The sequence below is a fragment of the Epinephelus moara genome, chromosome 23 (assembly GCF_006386435.1).
Source record: "Epinephelus moara isolate mb chromosome 23, YSFRI_EMoa_1.0, whole genome shotgun sequence".
Classification (NCBI taxonomy): domain Eukaryota; kingdom Metazoa; phylum Chordata; class Actinopteri; order Perciformes; family Serranidae; genus Epinephelus; species Epinephelus moara.
In genome coordinates, this window is record NC_065528.1 from 13,365,134 (window position 1) to 13,382,935 (window position 17,802).

The 17,802-nt window shown below is 41.3% G+C and overlaps 1 protein-coding gene across 2 annotated transcripts in view; it reads right to left on the bottom strand.

Moving 5' to 3' along the window:
- tbc1d22a (TBC1 domain family, member 22a) overlaps positions 1–17,802 on the bottom strand; it is a 205,482-nt gene that overhangs the window by 44,203 nt on the left and 143,477 nt on the right. For both annotated transcript variants that reach the window (XM_050036699.1, XM_050036700.1), the window contains exon 13: positions 1,430–1,525. In XM_050036699.1, the coding sequence (XP_049892656.1) occupies positions 1,430–1,525 (96 nt within the window). The remainder of the gene's footprint in view (positions 1–1,429; positions 1,526–17,802) is intronic.

A 17,802-nucleotide genomic window follows, 5' to 3' on the forward strand; every position in this document is an offset into this window, starting at 1 on the left:
GTACCGGTATCAAATTAAACACTGATTGTTCATTGATATGAGAGACAGCTGTCCTGGGCATGCTAACTCACTAAGGACCAGGCATTGTAATGGTCTTTACGTCAGATGAAGGGCAGCGCACACTGTTTCCATAGACTTTGTCAGAGACAGTCCAAAACAGGACTCTCTGTCCGACAGTCTGAAGAGGATACTGCCATGTAATGCACAGCAGACTACAGGGCAGGTCGATTTTTTTCTTGAAATATTATAACTTTATTTTCATTAAATAATTTTAATAGCAACTTCTCAGAGAACTCAGATATGTGGCATATGTTTTGAATGTGCAGAATGTTTTACACATGAGCCAAAATCTTGCTGAGACATAGGAGCTATTAAAGTCAAGGGGTTTATAAATAAGCCACTGAAATAAATAGGTGCCATGTGCACACTTATCAAGGTTACTTCCCAAACAAAAGACACAATGAGGACTGAAGAGTAAATCATGACTCCATGGTAACATTAAATGAAAAAGTCAATCTACAGAAAACATATATGAAAGCAATACAGAATGCCTGAGAGCCTTTCTGCATTATCCATCCATCCAACCATTTTCATCCGCTTATTGGGGGCGAGGTCATGGGGGCAGCAGGCCAAGCAAAGCACCCCAGACGTCCCTCTCCCCAGCAACACCTACTGCATTATACTCCATTTTATTTTCAATGTCCCCTGTTGCCTTAACTTTGTGTTTTTCTTTACATAAATTAAGATATTTCCACCATATTGGTGCATAAGAATCACCAGAATGCAGGAAATGATGTTCCAGGGGAGGACCCAGAGACACCCCCCCCCCACCCCACTACATATGTGTCTGCCCTACTTTGGAGACAAAACCTACACCCTTGGTGAAAAGACTCGAAACAGCAGAGAAAAGAACACAAAGATGAAGAAAATCAAAATTAATACGCAACATAAACAGAGGACGTGGAGGAAATGTGAACCGACAGACAGAGGAAGACATAAAAGCAGCCAGAGAGCAGAGATGATGTTTGTTTGTGGTGATATCAGAGTGTGTTGCCACTGTTAAGAAGCCAGGTCCCCCAGTGAGCTGGCAACCAAAGTCACCTTCTGGCAGCTGTCTACTGTCATCTACTAATGCACTCACAACGACTTTTGAACCTCACAGTTAATGACCGGGGAGGTAATGGAGAGCGATGTAGGCCATGAACAGCTCCGCAGCCCAGTGGTCTGTTTAGATGCTGTTTTTGCACGTAACCAGGACAACCGAGATGAATTTACATCGATATGAAAGTCTGGACAGTATATCAGCATCAGTGTCGCCAGCTGGGTGTGAAAACATGTACAGTATGTCTTGTAGTGTAGTGTATATGTTCATGCCAGTCTGTGTGTCTGAAAGCTTTGTGGCGCCCCCTGTGTGTTGCGTGTGCATTACCTGAAAATCCCTCTCCTCTAGAATTTCTTTCCTCCACCTCACCAGGAAGGCGGCACACACGTAGAGGTGGAAATGCGAGAATCCCTCTGGTTCGGCCTGTTGAGAGACACGTGAAAATGTTGATTTACAACAAGTTTAATATTTCACACACACACACAGCTGTTATATTGTTCAAACAGAAGCTTAGCATTTCTGTTCATTCAGGACACCTCAAATAGCTGCAGCCTTTTATCACATTTCATTAGAAGAAAGATTAAGGAGCATTTTTGCATAATGTATTTAGTCTGCCTTATACACCAAAGGAAGGAGAAGAGATATAAAAAGGAAAAATATAAAACATTTGTCTGTCACAATCCAGAAATTTACATTTGCAGGGCGACAGAGACAAAGAAAGATACAAATCCCCTCTTCTTTGCACAGCTTTTTATTTCAGCCCCTCGTTACGTTTGGCGGCTCATTTTTTTTATGACTCGGCAATGAGCAGGGGGAATTAAAGAGGGAGAAAAGACAAAGGATGAGATGTGTTCCTTGTTCTATTCATTTTTTTTCCTCCGGAGCCCTATCACAGGGAGGATAATTACCCGGGCCTTTAAATGCAAGTGAATAGGGAATATATGCCCCCTTAAAGGTGGGATATCAAAAGTGAATTTTAATGTGTGAGCTTTTCTGAATGCATCCTGGCATGCTTGTCTTGGGGTTTAGTTGCCCACATACTGTATGTTATTACAGCTTAAAATTCATGGAATTACAGTGTGGAATTACTTTAATGAATATGTGTCTCTGCAGTGTGTGCACCATCCAGCTCACAGATGTACTTGAGTCGAAGAAACACACACATACACAGACAAATCCCCCTCACACTCTTACTAGTAGCATGATTCCATGAATTATTCCTCAGGCATGCTCTCTGATGTGTCTACTTTGATAGTATGTGGTGGTAAAGAAGCTATGCTACTTTAAAATATGCTCAAATCTGACTAATCAGGCATCATTTACAGTTTCGGGAAACCGACTCACACACTCTTTAATTCTATATTTTGCTTCGTAGACTCTTTGGCACAGGTGAGTTAATAAAAGCGCCCAAGGCTACACACACGTTCCAATAATTCCGCCATGTTTATCACATTTTACTTCTAATTTACAGGATCGCAATTAGATAGAGGGTGTTGTATTACTCATTTCCACTTTGTCTGAGTAACCAACTGCAAGCGTTGCTCTTTAACCACCATACTCATTTGTGTATAACAGTGAGCCATAACTCTGCAGGAATTAACAGGAACTGCCTTTCTGCTGTGATAATTGAATTTCCCTCCAGGAACGAGGGAAGAAATAATAGTGGATAGGCAGATTTAAACAGAGACGTGGTGTGATACAACTGGAATTAACGCCTCGAGATTGTACCCCTCTGTCAACAAGTCAAATTGCAGTTTACGTCCATGTCTGTTCAGACTTGTGTGTGTATGTGTGTGTGTGAAGCATCCACACAATAAAATCTGCAGCTTCTTTGCAGCAACATCCATAGTTAATAGACCACATGCAGTCCAATCTGATGTCAAGTGGGAGGGAACAGAACAACCATTGCGCAACAACCTATAAATAACAACGCCTCCAAATGTTTCCCTTTCTTTTAATGCAAACAAGTACATTCTGAAAACATTCATCCATTTACAAAACAGACGATGAAGAGGCTGAGATGTCTTTTCAGTTTCAACAGTATGTCGCAGTTTTCCCACATTCATGTGCATTTGTCCGTACATTTCCACTCCTGTGTAATACTGGCATCACCACACCAAACTTATGTGGAAGCTATTGAGGAAATCAAACATTTTGGCAGTGCCTTAGCAACACGACTTCCAGAGATAGAAGTCTGACACAGATGCTTTTGTATTGAAGCTGCTGATTGACAACATTTTGCACATAGTTCAATATCTTCAAATACGACGAGAACTGTATTCTGGTCAGGGTGGAAAGACTCGGAACATTTTACATGAAGGAGGCTACTCAGTGGCTCTGACCCACGGGCTGTATATTTGATACTCCTGCTTTAGAACTTTGACTCAGATGAGGAACACTTCCCATTAAGTGGCAAAATGGAGGACATCTCAGGAAGAGCAACAAAGTAGGAAGAATCTCTCTCCGTATACAGACAGACCGAGCGGCAACCTCCAGGGCTGAAAAATAAAAGAAACTGCAGTTCCTCAAACAGCCACTTGAGGCTGGCTCCAAAACAGAGTCAAACCCTGAAGACACCCTGTTAAATTCACCAACTTTACAGCAAAAATAAACATGTTTACAGCCTGGCATAAAAATTGTTTTGGTCTCTATTGCTAATTTCAACATTTTTTGACAAATGTACAAGGGGGTACATTTTTTTTTATTGCAAGCCCGATTACATTTTATTAACGTCCAAAGTTCAGCACATTTAAGGGCGTGGTCGCTTGAGTGACAAGCTGTCTGCGAGCCGTTGCTACAGTATATGAGTCAGATCCAACCCTCGCTCCTCCTCAGCTCCACCCTCTCATCCAAATATGGTCACTTCTGGCTCCCAAAAAAAAACAAGATGGCGATGCCTGAAATGCCGATTTTGAGGCTTCAAAATGGAAGTCCATTTCAATCGCTATGTCCATTGTTTTATACAGTCTAATGCAGTGGTTCCCAGTTGGTGGGTCGCAGGTCCTTTCTAAATGGACCGTAAGTGACTTGCAAATGTGTCAAATTTGTAAAACAGACACAGAGCTTTTATTTTCAAGTGCCATTTCCCACTGTAGAGTGGGCGACTAACGGACAGCTGCTTGACAGAGACATCAAACCAGCTCAACAACATGGCCATATGCAAGTATGACACTATATGTTAAACTGTGTGGACCTTGAACTAAAGAAACAAGGCAAAATCTGGACCCTGTGGCTGGACCAGTTGGGAACCACCGGTCTAAGGGACAGACGTGCAACAGATGTCACATGTACCAACAATAAACTATACAATTACCACAGTTTTAGGGTGAGCACCCAAGATTAGTGTCACCAATTCAGTAAACCACCAAATATTCCCCCTTCTGTTCCTGAGCTTTGGCTCTGAATGATGGTGAAACTGACCTTTGACTTTTAGGATATAAAGTGTCATCTCTTTGTCATGTTATCCTGTTAGACATTTGTGTCATGTTGACATATTTAGTGTATGAATTCTTGAGTTATGGCCAAATATGGGTTTTGTGAGGTCACAGTGACCTTTGACCACCAAAATCAAATCAGTTCATCCTTGAGTTTAAGTAGAAGTTTGTGCCGTATGTAATAAAATACCCTCCAGGTTTCCTGAGATATTGCGTTCATGAGAACTGGACGGACAAATCGACGGATGGACAACTGGAAAACATAATGCCTCTGGCCATGGCTGTCACCGATGCAGAGGCATTAAAGAAGTCTAAAAATATACCGGATTTCAGCTCTCCTTCTTAACTGCATTGTTCTCTTGTGTTTGGTCTTTCGAGACAGATTGATCCTCCCTACGCCTTTGTGTACATCTCCTGTTGTTTGGGTTTCCTCTTACTTTACCTCCCACTTAGTTAAACCAATTTTCAGAATTTCCCAACTGAGAGTATTTGTGTGTGTGTGTGTGTGTGTGTGTGTGTGTGTAAGAGAGAAAGAGGAGGGAATAGGGAAAGTGAGTAATAGAAAGAGAGACTGTGGTGAGGGAGGGAAAAAAAAAGAGAGGGATGTTTGTGAACAGTGAAGCGTGGCGTGATGTGAGTTGTAAACTGGCAGGTGATTGGCTTGTTGGTCTAACCTTGCATCTCCAATCCAAACAACAAAAGCAAGCAAACACACACTCTCACACACACACTCGCAAACACAGATGAGTTAGTATACCAATGGCATACGGGAGCGCACTGTTTATCAGCCCCCAAAGATTCGCGCAGTTTTAATTTCCTTTCTTCTATGAGTGTGAGGGAGTGTGTGTGTGTGTGTGTGAGTGAGTTCATGGTTGAGGGCACCAATGAACTCTTTGGGACTGTGAAACTCTGGAATCTAGTCTCTCTGTCTGCCCCCTCTCCCTCTCTTTCAATCCCCTCTCCATCTATCCTCCCCTCGCAGCAGTCTCTCACCTTCTTCAGTCTCATTCAACAAATGTCTGTCACCCACCCTCTCCTCTCTTTCTCATTTATATGACTGTGAGGAATATTTCGCAAATTAAAAAATGATTTATCTTTTTCAAAAACAATTTCTGTTCACGAGTTATCTTGATATTTTTGATTTGTCACCAATCATTTCCATGGCGCTCCACCATTAATATAAAATCCATTGCCTCCATTGGCTGCAGCCTAACTAATGGTGGTGTGCACGGCTTCATTTGTTGCTCGCTTTGATGTGTGTCTGGCAGCAGAAAGAAGAAAATGCTAAAAAGAACAAAATGCTCACTTTGTTTTAGTACAACTCAATCACTTGTATGTGCGAGCTTTTAAAGTGCAAATTCTGTGGTGCCCCTGCATCAGTAGTCAAAGCACACATACCAGCACTCCTTTATAGCAAAGTCACTTTAAAAGCAAAACATCTTTGAAAAATAGATCTGTACCTGACTGACAGACTGCTCTGTGAAGACCTGACGTGCATTGATCAGAAATGACATTTGAAGCTTATTAGTGCTAAACCAATCAGCTGGCTTGACAGAAAATAAAAACGTTTTGATTATTGATTTATCGTCAAAGTTATACACCAAGCAAAAATGCCTACATGTGAAAATTTGCTGTGTTTTTTTTCCCTTTTCATCATCTCTGCTGGGTGTAAGCCTGGAGGGGATCATGTCTTTGTGTGCCTGTGTGAGTGTGTGTATCTGTCTGTCTGTGGCTAATCTCTCAAACTACTGGACCAATCAGCCTAATATTCTGTGTGAAGATTTATGACTGTACACTAAAGGACCTCTCAAGGTTACAGTGATTCACAATTGTTGAAAAAACGGATTTATTGACCACAAATACAGATATGTACAGAGCCCCTTAAGTCCAAAAGGTGCTATTTTTATCTTGTGCACACAAGTTAATATTTTGTGAGAACAGGTTAATTTACTATGAACTCATATGCGTCTCTAACGACTTCCGATGCACACAGCCACCATATAATGGAGAGAACTGAGCTAGTCAAGTTTTATTTTCACCTTGGAATGTCATACAGTGAAATTCTTGCTGCTCTTGCACGTAGACATGGGATTGTTATCAGCAGGAATTATTTGCTGCGCATACTGAAGGACAACAGGCTCAGCCGACGAAGGGCTAAGCAACAGGCTCAGCCGACGGAAGGTATACGCAGATTTAGGCCGTGTCATTGACTTTGTCCAGGAACAACTACAGGGTCTGGGGAAGATGCATGGGTATAGATGGATGTTTACGAAGTGCCGAGAAAATGGCCTTAAAGCAAAAAAAGAAGAAGAAGTTAGAGTAATATTAGCTGAGCTTGATCCCGAAGGGTCAGCATACAGATAGCAACGGAGGGTTCACTGGCGAGTCAGGACTAATGACTGAACTAATAGCAAACGCTATAGTAACGTTGCCAGTGTATTCCATCTCTGCATTGTATAATTTACCAATACAAAATCTACTTGGTATTCTCTCAGCAGATTGTATGCCTGTATTATAACAGATGCTGCCCTCGTATATTGTAAGAATATTTTGCCATTGAATGTTCAAAATGTTATCATAATGTCCGACAGGTTCTTTCTAGGCGGACATGAACACTTCGGTAAAACAAGCGAGTAGCAGAAAGCTATCTTCAACCAGCTCACCCACCAAAAACATACAAATTGACTATTCAAATAAAGCAATGAACGCCCCCACGTTTCAAACATACCTGAGAAATCAACAAACTATCAAAAGCTATAAACCCAACTTACCCCTGTGGTTTTCAAAACATAGGCCTATCATGCCTTTACTGTACTTATAGGCTATTAACCTGTTCCCACAAGATAATTATCTTGCGTGCACAAGATAAAAAAAGAACACCTTTTGGGACTTTAGGGGCTCCGTAGATATGCTAAATATCGTATAAAACAATTTGATTGTGCAGGAAAAATATTTTTTACACAAATGTAGATCCCCTCCTGTTTTTGAAGCATTTAAAAAAGCAAATAATTAAAAAAATAATATTTATGTATTTATTCTTTTAGTTAATGATTATTAGTATTTTGAGTAATCCCTTCTCACTCACTTGTATAAGGCACTTAAATAAGACAGCCTATTCTTTTTTATATAATTTATTTTGATTATTTTACTTTCTTTCCTCTTTCTATCTTTTTTAAATTTATTTATCTTTGTAGTGGCAAAGACATTAGCAGCACCACCACATCGCTGTAATGCCACAATTAGAGTTACAGATGACAGAAATCCATCAAGTGCAACATTTTCAGAAAACAGTCTTTTCCATTATGACACCTGCTAGAGTTTTGTCCAGAGCTGGAGGCGGGATGAAATTTGACAGAGGCAGCCGCCTCGTAATTCTCTACGCAGGTAAAATACTGTCTTGGCAAGAAAACAAATATGTGCATGTACACAATGGAAAATGTGGTGAAGGAAAAACAATCAGCAGATAAATGATGATGGATAAAAGTAATGTTACAGCGTGGAACTTTAACATGTCTCTTCCTCTGTCCCAACACCCATCCCTCTTTCTCCATTTCTACCACCCATCCCTCTCTCTGACGCTCCCTCCTCCTGCTGCTGCTTCCGCTCAAGGCTCTGGCATCATTATGATTTGCAAAACAAAGTTTGTCATGGGAGTCAAGGTAACTCCGTCAAACTTGTCTCCCCCTCTCCTCCTCCGCCATTGTTATGCTTGGTCTTCCACCCCCCCTTGTGTCATGGCAGCCATACTGGCTGAGACACCTAAGACTCTGACTGACAAACGCTGCTGACTGAAGCACGGAGAAAGTAGGGAAAGTCGGATGGTGGTAAGGAGCAGTGGGAGAGAAAGGGTGATGGGGGTAGAGGGAAGATGAGTCAACAGGGATAGGGGTACGAGGTAAGGGGGAGTGCATGGGAGTATGGAGAGTGTAGGAGGCTAAAGGTGAGCGGAGGAGGAAAAGGAAACGTGGGATGCAGAGGGAGAGGGAGAAGGAGTATCGCAATGTCACACCGTCTTCAAACTGCTGCGCTGGCTGTCTGACTAGACTCATCCTTTCAAAACAAAGCGGCCTGACGTGGGACTAACTCGATACCTTGATGAACCGACTCCAGACAAGGTGAAAAGGTGACGGTGCTGGGGAGTGATGCAAAATGATAAATGAGCAGATTTAAACTGATGTAACAATTACACAGACAGGATGTGATGAACGCTGGCACACCAGTGGATATTATAAAGCCCTTTTTACATTATAAGAACAAGACTGTAGCAGTGATTGGCGATAGTTGGCATTAACTGCTACAAGCTTTACAAGTCTTCCTGCGTGCAATTCATTCCAAAGGGCTGGGATAATGTGCACAATGAAGGTATGTGACTGCAGGATGCATTTAAACACTAAACTAAGGCAATAAAAGGGACTTTTTAATTGTAAATTACAGTATAAGATCTATCGGAGAGACAAAAGAGGTCGGTGGCAGGCATGACAAGAGTCAGGTCATGATGAAATCCATATAAAAAGGAAGGAAGGAGACCTACAGAGGGGGAGGAAAGCACCAGAGGAATGGCTCCAAATGCATTTAAAATTAACGCCAGCATAGTTTCTGTCCCTGTGTGTGCTTCTCTCTCCTACGCGCTGTCTTGCTTTAGGCTACATTTGAAATTGCCGAGCACTAAGGTTAATCAAAGGGAGGAAAAAAAAGCAACATAAAATAATAAGATGAGAATTCCCACCTTGCCGTGGATTTGGTTCATTTCACATCTCTGCTCCTGCGCTATGTTTATGTGCATGTTGAAGTCGAACGAAAACAGTTCACCGGTGACCGCGATGTCACTGTGTGGGCAAGCGAGAATATATGTTTGAAAATGAAGATGTATAAGGGAAAACATACCGTGATGAGGAAATTAGAAACATTAGCAACGCAGTACATTAACTCTGTGATGAATGCTACCTTTGTGAAACTTGTAATGTTGGTTCCATGCTGAGATTGAGTCGGAGACAGGCGATAAAAGAGAAACGGGGAGAAATGTTATTGCTAATGTCAGCGGGAGTGTGACGGAGGGACACACAGAGGAGACTTTTATGTGCCGGTGTGTGCATTTATGGAAGACAGTAAGAATCATGTGTGTATGATCGGGGTCCTGTCTGCAGAGGAGCGTCTCATTGTTTGGAGTGACCGCGAGGCCAAGCGTTACTACAGATAGGAGACAGAGAGGCAGGAAAAGTGAGGAGGGCCACGTCCCTCTGGGGTGGTCACACTATCTCCCTCTTATTCAGCTGGCAGGAAGGTGTACATGTAACCAATGTATGGTCTGATAAAGATATGAAGGTCTGAAGCAACATTTAGAAAGGTTATTTCTCTTGGTTTTACTTCTATTTTTGATTAAACAACACTGACGAAGAAATACAAGCTCAATGGGAGTATTTCTTTCCTTATATTCATCTCTATAGCAATAACACTGCAGTGAATGTTTGGTGAATAATCAAGGCCATGCAGTATTTCAATTTTGGGGTTTTTACGTAGTAGAGGATTACATATGCATATAATATTCAAATATGTGAAGGGTTTTATTTATGAACAGTGAAAAGAACAAGGCACCCAGGAGCATCATCTCACACTGCAAGTATGCCCACATTAGCAGGTAACCTATGCCCTTTAGCTTTCAAGAAAACCTCTTACAAATAGGCATGCATATTCTGGTTAGGTATAAATACAAATGTTTTAATAGCTGCCTTGACAGGGACTTAATCTTTTATTAATATCCTAAAGCAGAATCTTTTGATTCAATTTCGTTCATTGCCTTTTACTTTATTTGAGACCTGCATTTTCACATTAAAATACCAAAGATAAAGTGCTGGAGTCAGCCAGTTACTAATACTCATCATGTAAGGACGAACAGTCTTTTCTACCACTGAAGGTTTACAGCGAAAGACATAAAGAGAAGTACAGCATGCTTAACAAAGACAAGATGAAGCTTAATGAAAGGAAAATGACAGTTATAAAACATTAGACTGAGGCTAGATGAGAACGTATCTATTAATGTCAGTGGTGATAGAAGCATTCAGATTACAGATTTACTTTAAGTAGAGGTGCTTACTCTGCATATAACACGTGACAATATTAGGTTGCAGGAGCATTTCACTGCTAATGATGGTCAGCTGGAGCTAGTTTTAACTACTTGATAAAGGTTGTTTAATCCAGTGGTTCCAGTGTCACAAGATAAGTCTAGAGGGGGCGTGATTTGATTAATGGGGTAGGAAATAAGGACACATTGAAGTTCTGCAACTAAAATTTGTGCTCTTTGTCTGCACTTTGTTGTTATATATGCTTTTGTTGTGAAATATTTGACACATCTACCTTTTTGACTCAAAGAGTAACTTAGGGTGCTTTCACACCTGCCCTGTTTGGTTCGGTTCAATCGAACTCAAGTTTGTTTGCCCCTAAGTGCAGTTCGTTTTTCAGTTCAGAGACCACCTCTTCAAGAAGGTCTCCGTCCTGTTCCAAACCAACTCTGGTGCAGTTTGTTTGTGGTGAGAACGTGGTCCAACCTTGATTCGAACCAACTGCAGTCACATGACACATTGTTTGGGTTAAACATGAGCATGTTACAGTCCTGGAGGATTATTAATGTGTGCCTCCTCCTGTACTGCCTTAATATGCACATTCAGCACATCCAATGCATCAAAACATTGTTTTCTAGTTGGAGCCGCGCCTCGTTTTCAAACTGTATGGTTTGACTATAGTACACGATGACCTGCGTAGTTGTCCCTCCACTGTGACATTAGAAAGTGTCACATTTATCTTGCAAGTGTACTCTTCTTCAACGTTTTGTTTACTTCCTGGATTTTTCCCGCAAGAAAATTCTGACCAATCAAAAGCAGCTTTCTCGTGCAGGGCATTTGATCTGGTCCGCTTGTAAATGCTGCCGTGAGAACATGAACCAACTCTGGGTAATTATACAACTTTGTAACCAAATCAGTTCCTGATTCAGACCAAAGCAAGACAACGCTAGGTCTGAAAGCACCCTTATTCTTTCCAAACAGTTCATAGGGAGAATCTTTGTTTGGTGAAACTTCGAACAAGAAATCTGTAATGTGACAGGGAGCCAAAACTAGACTAAGAATTTACACGGTTGAATTTGATTCTTCAGGTGTTGCCTTTCATCGACTGAGAGTCAAATCATGTTAGTATTTTTGTTCATTGATCCATTTTCACAGTTGCAACATTAGTTTCTATTTTTTCCACACCAAACAAAAGAGCTGAAACACCCAATTACACTATTTGTCTTCTTGACATAAGAATTTATTGTATAATAGGACGCTGTTTTGTGTGTGTTGGGGGAGCGTGTGTAGGTATGCGTATGTGTGTGTGTGTGTGTGTGTGTGTGTGTGTGGGTGCAGCAGGAACAATGGCGCTGCCCACAGTACTGAAAGGGAGCAGAGGAGATCGATCGACAGACAGACAGAACACGTCACTTAGTTTGGTTCCTGCTTGCTCTCTGTGGTTAGCAGAACTTTTGACTTTCTCTTAGAGAGAGATGTAATCCATAAAGAACTATTTCTACAAGTCTCCCCCACTGATACTGACACAGAACTGTACATAAGTTCAAAAAATATTAGCAAACTGTTTGCACTACTTTCTTATGCAAGCGCTCTGATTAAAAAATTTATACCAAAACAGGCTGTAATGTCTTGTGAGAAACCAAGCAGTTCTATGTAACATCAGACAATTAGCACCTCCATACCGTCCGAATGTAATGATCTTTGTTTCATAACCACATTTTCCCGCAAATGTGATGATACGACTGTGAGACTGGCAGTCAAATCAGGCTTCTTGGTTAGAATCATCGAATAGTCGAATATCCTGGGTCAGCCTTTAAGGGGGATTCATACCTGTGCGGCACACCCTATGTGTGGCCTACACCATTGTGAGCATTTATACTTGTGCAGTGGTGTGTCTGTGGCACTCTGCAGTTACACCTCCAAAACACTAGTCAGTGGCGGGGTTTCTGTGAAGCGCTGTAAAGTTGAGTTGATTCAAAACACACATTAAACATGGCTTAATAGAGACAATGTCAAACGCAAGTACACAAATCAGCTTCACTATAACTTTCAGCAATGACAGACAAAGCACTTGTCTTTTGCTGGACACATTTTCCCCACAAATACAACATGCTGATGTTATTAGCACAAGCCTATGGCATTTTACATTGTATAAATTAGCCTAGCAGCTAGCGGACTTCTCTCTACTCCTATGAAGCCAGAGACAACAACAACATTTAACACACAAAGTAAATAAAAGCTTTGTTTCCATTGAGGGAAATGGTTTCATCTTACAAAAATAGACAGGAGGTCTGCGAGGCATAGTTACATTTCTGGGGAGGTGCATGTCAGGCAACGGTGTAGGGTACAGCAACTCTATGTTGACGCAGCGCCTACAGCGTAGGTAGAGTGTCAATTCGGCGCAGAAGTATAAATTCTGCGTTAGTCACAAGCCTAAAAGTTTCAGAATCCAGCTGGCAGAATCCTAAACAATGCATTATATTTGAACAGCCAAACATGTATCAAAAACTTGCTGATTTTTTTGTTAGATAATCAATAATTTCGCCTTTGGAATACCACAAAATGGTGAAAAAAAACCTTCACTGTTTCCTATCTTTTCTCCTAAAATTGCTCATTTTGTACAACAGACCGAAATCAAAAGATATTCAATTTAAAATCACACTAAACAATTAAGAAAGGCTATGAAAAAGTGCAATATTTGACTATAAAATATACTAGAGTTTAAGTATAAATTAGCAGTAAATGGTAATAGTTAGGGACCTCAGAACGGTTTCCTGCCACTGATTGATGGAAGCGCTGTAATACTGAGAACATCAGAGCAACACACAGGGACTGACGTACATATTTGATTCAATTAGTTTGTGCTTTTTAATCTCAATCGTAGCTAATCTTCTGACACTCGTAGCAGTAAATTACCAAATCTTTCCAGCAGGAATCGACACATTTGATCACATCTTACACAATGGTTTTTAACACGGCCACTAACAACGGTAAACAGCTCCCTGCTTGGTAAATTCAACCGTCCATATGGAAAAGGACCATATTTCAGAGCTTGAAAATGTCACAGTATCCTTTTAACAACCATGCTAATGCTGCCACACTGAGCTACTTGCTAATTTCATGCTCCACGCAACAGGGATAATTTGGTCCCTGTCTGTCTGTCCTTCTGTCTGTATGTGTGTGCGTGCGCCGGGGAGGAGAAGTGTGTGTCTATCTGTGTGTTGGTGTTTCGCTCTACATCATTCATGTTTTTCTCTCTCTTCCTCTTCTTGAGATCAATAGTGACAAACAGAGAAAAAGTATTAAGAGGAAAAAAGAAGGAGAATCAGACTGAGGACATAATAATAAAGAGAAAAACAAAACAGACAAACACGGAGGAGAGACTGCAGACAGAGAGACAGAAAGAGAAGATGACAGAGATAGAGAGAAAGACAGAGGAAGCCTGTCTTGTGCTGGATCGGGCTACTGAACAGATGGCCACACTGCAGAGAGAAGACCACAGCGGAGACATTACAACACTCAGGTTAAAATCTCCCCTGGAACATACACACACACACATACACACACAGTTGCAAAGGGCAAGGTCTTCCTGTTTGTTATCTGCGTTTGTGCGAGACCCAAACACATTCTAATTTTCTTTTTTGTCCCGACAAGGCCAACATCATTCTATTTTGTTGTGACTCATGGACGTGCGTTAAGGACATTTGTCAAAAAGCTGCATTAATCTAGTTTGGAAATCCAGTTTGTTTAGACACTGATGCATAATGCATATTCAGTCGTGTTGAAAAGGGGCTGATACAACAACTAAATCACCGACCAAACAAAGCAACATTCTTCCCTCGGAGGTAAGGTCAGTAAAGCGTGACGAGAGTTCAAAGAAACACAGGAAAACACAGCGACAAGGGAAGGAACACACGCTTACAAAGCTTTTAATAGCTTGTTTTACAAAGAGCATTCTAACCAAGGACAATTTATGAATCCTTTGGCGCTAAGAAAGCAAGCTCTTGTGATTTAAGAGCACTGTCGCTTGAACTAAAGTTTAGGGAAGCGCTGATGTACTCAAAAGGATGCTCATTGATCGAAAAGACATGACTGTATGCACTTTAAATCTCCACCTGGTTGACTATTTTTTCAAAAGTGTCTTTTATGGGGATGTATGATGGAGAAGAGGAAGCGGTAAGGACATGGAGGAAAAGATAAGATAGAGGAGTAAATTTAGGTTGAGTTGAGAGGAAAGATGGGTGAGCAAAGAGGACATCTGAGGACTGTGTGGAGGAATGAGAAACACGTAAAAAGGACAAAAGCAGGGTGCAGAATAGAACTGACGAGAGCACCGTTGTGCCTTGCTGACAGCTCTGCTGAAAGTTTCATGAGTGGAAATGGCCTAATATCCCTACCAGGGTGGGACTGGAGGTGAGGGACTGTGACAGAACCTGCCAAAAAAAGTGTATGTGCATGTTTGTGTGTTGTCTGACAGGGTGTGTGTGTTGGAAGGGGGTGCGATCCAAACGATGTTGTAAGACATCAAATATTTAGAGGATGGATTACAAGTACAACGTGTACTTGGGCTGTTTTTAAGTCATGACAAAGCAACAACACTGTTTAATCATTTATTCCTTGTTTCTTTTTTAGACTTGAAACACATTGTGTGTGTCTGAGTGTGGACTGTTGTTCACTTAGAGGTATTTTGGTTTTAAACAAGTAAAGATCTAAGGTCATTATGAATACTATCATTTCATGTTTTACTTATTAGTCAACCGCCATGTCAACATACTTCATCCATCCATCCAAACCCTTTGATATTTCCTCTGGATCATTTTGGCAGGAAACACAGAGATACCCCCTTTTCACCATATTACCTCATGTTCTTGAACCAGTTCTGTTCAAGATTCCTGGAACCTTGGTGCTATCCATCGAACCGGCCCGCACTTCCACCAGTTTTAAATGGAACCATTTTAATCATGGTCATCAATAGAGGACATTGCACAACGCACCTTGAAAGTAAACAGTATTAGCAACATGGACAATCGCATTGATTACCTGTGAGCTGGCATCACTCAGATTTTTTTTTATCCAAAAACAAGCACACAAGACGAACTGTTGATGATAAGACATGGAAAGCTATTGCCTGCAATGGCATCCTCTCTTTCTAACCTGTAGAATATGACACACCCCATGATGTCTTCAAGGTTCGTACTTGGGGTCAAAATTGAGTGTGTGAACTGAAAAGGAAACCGTTCTGGGCTGGTAGAAAAGGGATAAGGTAGGGATGGGAGTCAAGAACTGGTCCCAGATGAGAACAAGTTTCAAATTGTCCGATCCATTGGAACTGCTTTGTAGTAATCTTATTTTGTGTTTTTTATTGGTTGTTTTACAGCTGTATATTTTTTATCTGGTATTTTTGTTCTATGTTGTCTGTCTGTCTTGGCCCAGGACAGTCTTGAAAAAGAGATTTTTAATCTAAAGAGTTCTTTCTGGTTAAATAAATAAAATTCTTTTTACTGATGCCGTCATGTTTTCTGTCAGTTGCACACTGCAAAACAACGACCCCAAACTCATGCGTCTATGCTGCTGGAGACTTACAACAAGGAGTCATGTTGGAGAGGAAGGAAAAAAAAGTCAAAATCGTGGCTTCATTTCACGAAGAAAGAAGACAACAGTGCTGTTTAATGTCTGAAAGACAATTTCAAGTAAGTGTAGAAACACCAGCATTATGTTGAAATATCGTTTTACACAGCATGGGCAGAAATTCCAGGAACGCCACGTATTTGAAACTCTACGCACGAGTGCCACTGCTTCCCAGCCGTGGAGCACATCGTTACCGAGGGTAAATATCCTATGTTATAACATTAGCACCATGCAGGCAGGCTTAGCAGGTTTTTTCTTTGACTGACAAAACGGTTAAACAGTTTTTGCACACCTGAATCACATACTGTTTCTACACAGTGTTCAGACTCAGAGAAAATGAAAGTTGCCCAGAAGCTGAAGATATATTTTTACCATTAATCAGGAATTCGATAAAGAATTGGCTCATTATGCAGAATCAACAACGGCAATGGTATCAATAAAATGAAGTCTGTTCCCATCACTACACACAAAGCAGCATGCAAACTTCTTCCAGATGACTTTGTCAGCCCTGTGGAGTATCTAAACTGTAGGTTAAGTAGGCTTCACATACAAACAGGTGCAGGAGTGCAAATTTCTATGTCAGCTCCTTTGATGTTTTGCAAGCTTGATCAAGTGCAAATCAATGCATTATCAGCTCCTAGTAATTCCTAGTGATTTCTAAACATGAGATCAAAAGTAATGAGAGAATTTCAAAGAGTGCAGTGGCAAACTGGCAGCTCCTCCATCAGGTTCTCAAAGTGAATATTTGAAATAAATATGCAAGAGTTGTGACATAAAAACAATTAAAAACAAACAAACTTGGAAACAAGTGTTGAGTGGCTGCTATGGTTACCATGCAGAGTGTTTGAATGAATTTTTAATGAGAGCCCTGTGAGTCACTCTCACCATCCGTTTAAAGAGCTGAAAGACCGTCACTGTGATGAAACAATTGGCAGGCCATATTTTATACTGTGAAAAGGTGGTAATGTGGAGTTCAAGGTCTCTAGAGTCAGATTCTACTCAACCCGATGCAGTCTGAGTTTGTAGCAGCCACTCGACCTCCGTGATGAAGACACTAGCGTAGCTAAGTAGATTCTTTGCAGCTGTCCAAACACAGAGGGAGGGACATTCTCCACACACTATTAAACTGTGCTTGGAAAGAAATAGGTGAGCCATCGGTTCGGATCTGGGGGGTCTTCCTGTGTCCTTGTGTGAATAGGTTGGCAGATAAGCTCTCCATGAGAAAAGCCAGGAGCTTTATGCATAGCAATCTGGAAATCCATCGGTTTAAAACACACACAAAAAAAAAAGTTTTTCGACTAACGGAAGTGCAGGGGCCCCGGGGATCGCTCAACCCCTTCAGTTCCAGTGGTGCCCCCAGGGAATCGCCTTGTTGTTTACAAATACTTCCAGGTAGAAAACCAGCAGAGTAGGGGCGTCGGTGGCTTAGTGGTAGAGCAGACGCCCCATGTACAAGGCTGTTGCCGCAGCGGCCTGGGCTCGAGTCCAGCCTGTGGCCCTTTGCTGCATGTCATCCCCCCTCTCTCTCCCCCTTTCACACTTAACTGTCCTGTCCATTAAAGGCAAAAAATGCCCCCAAAAA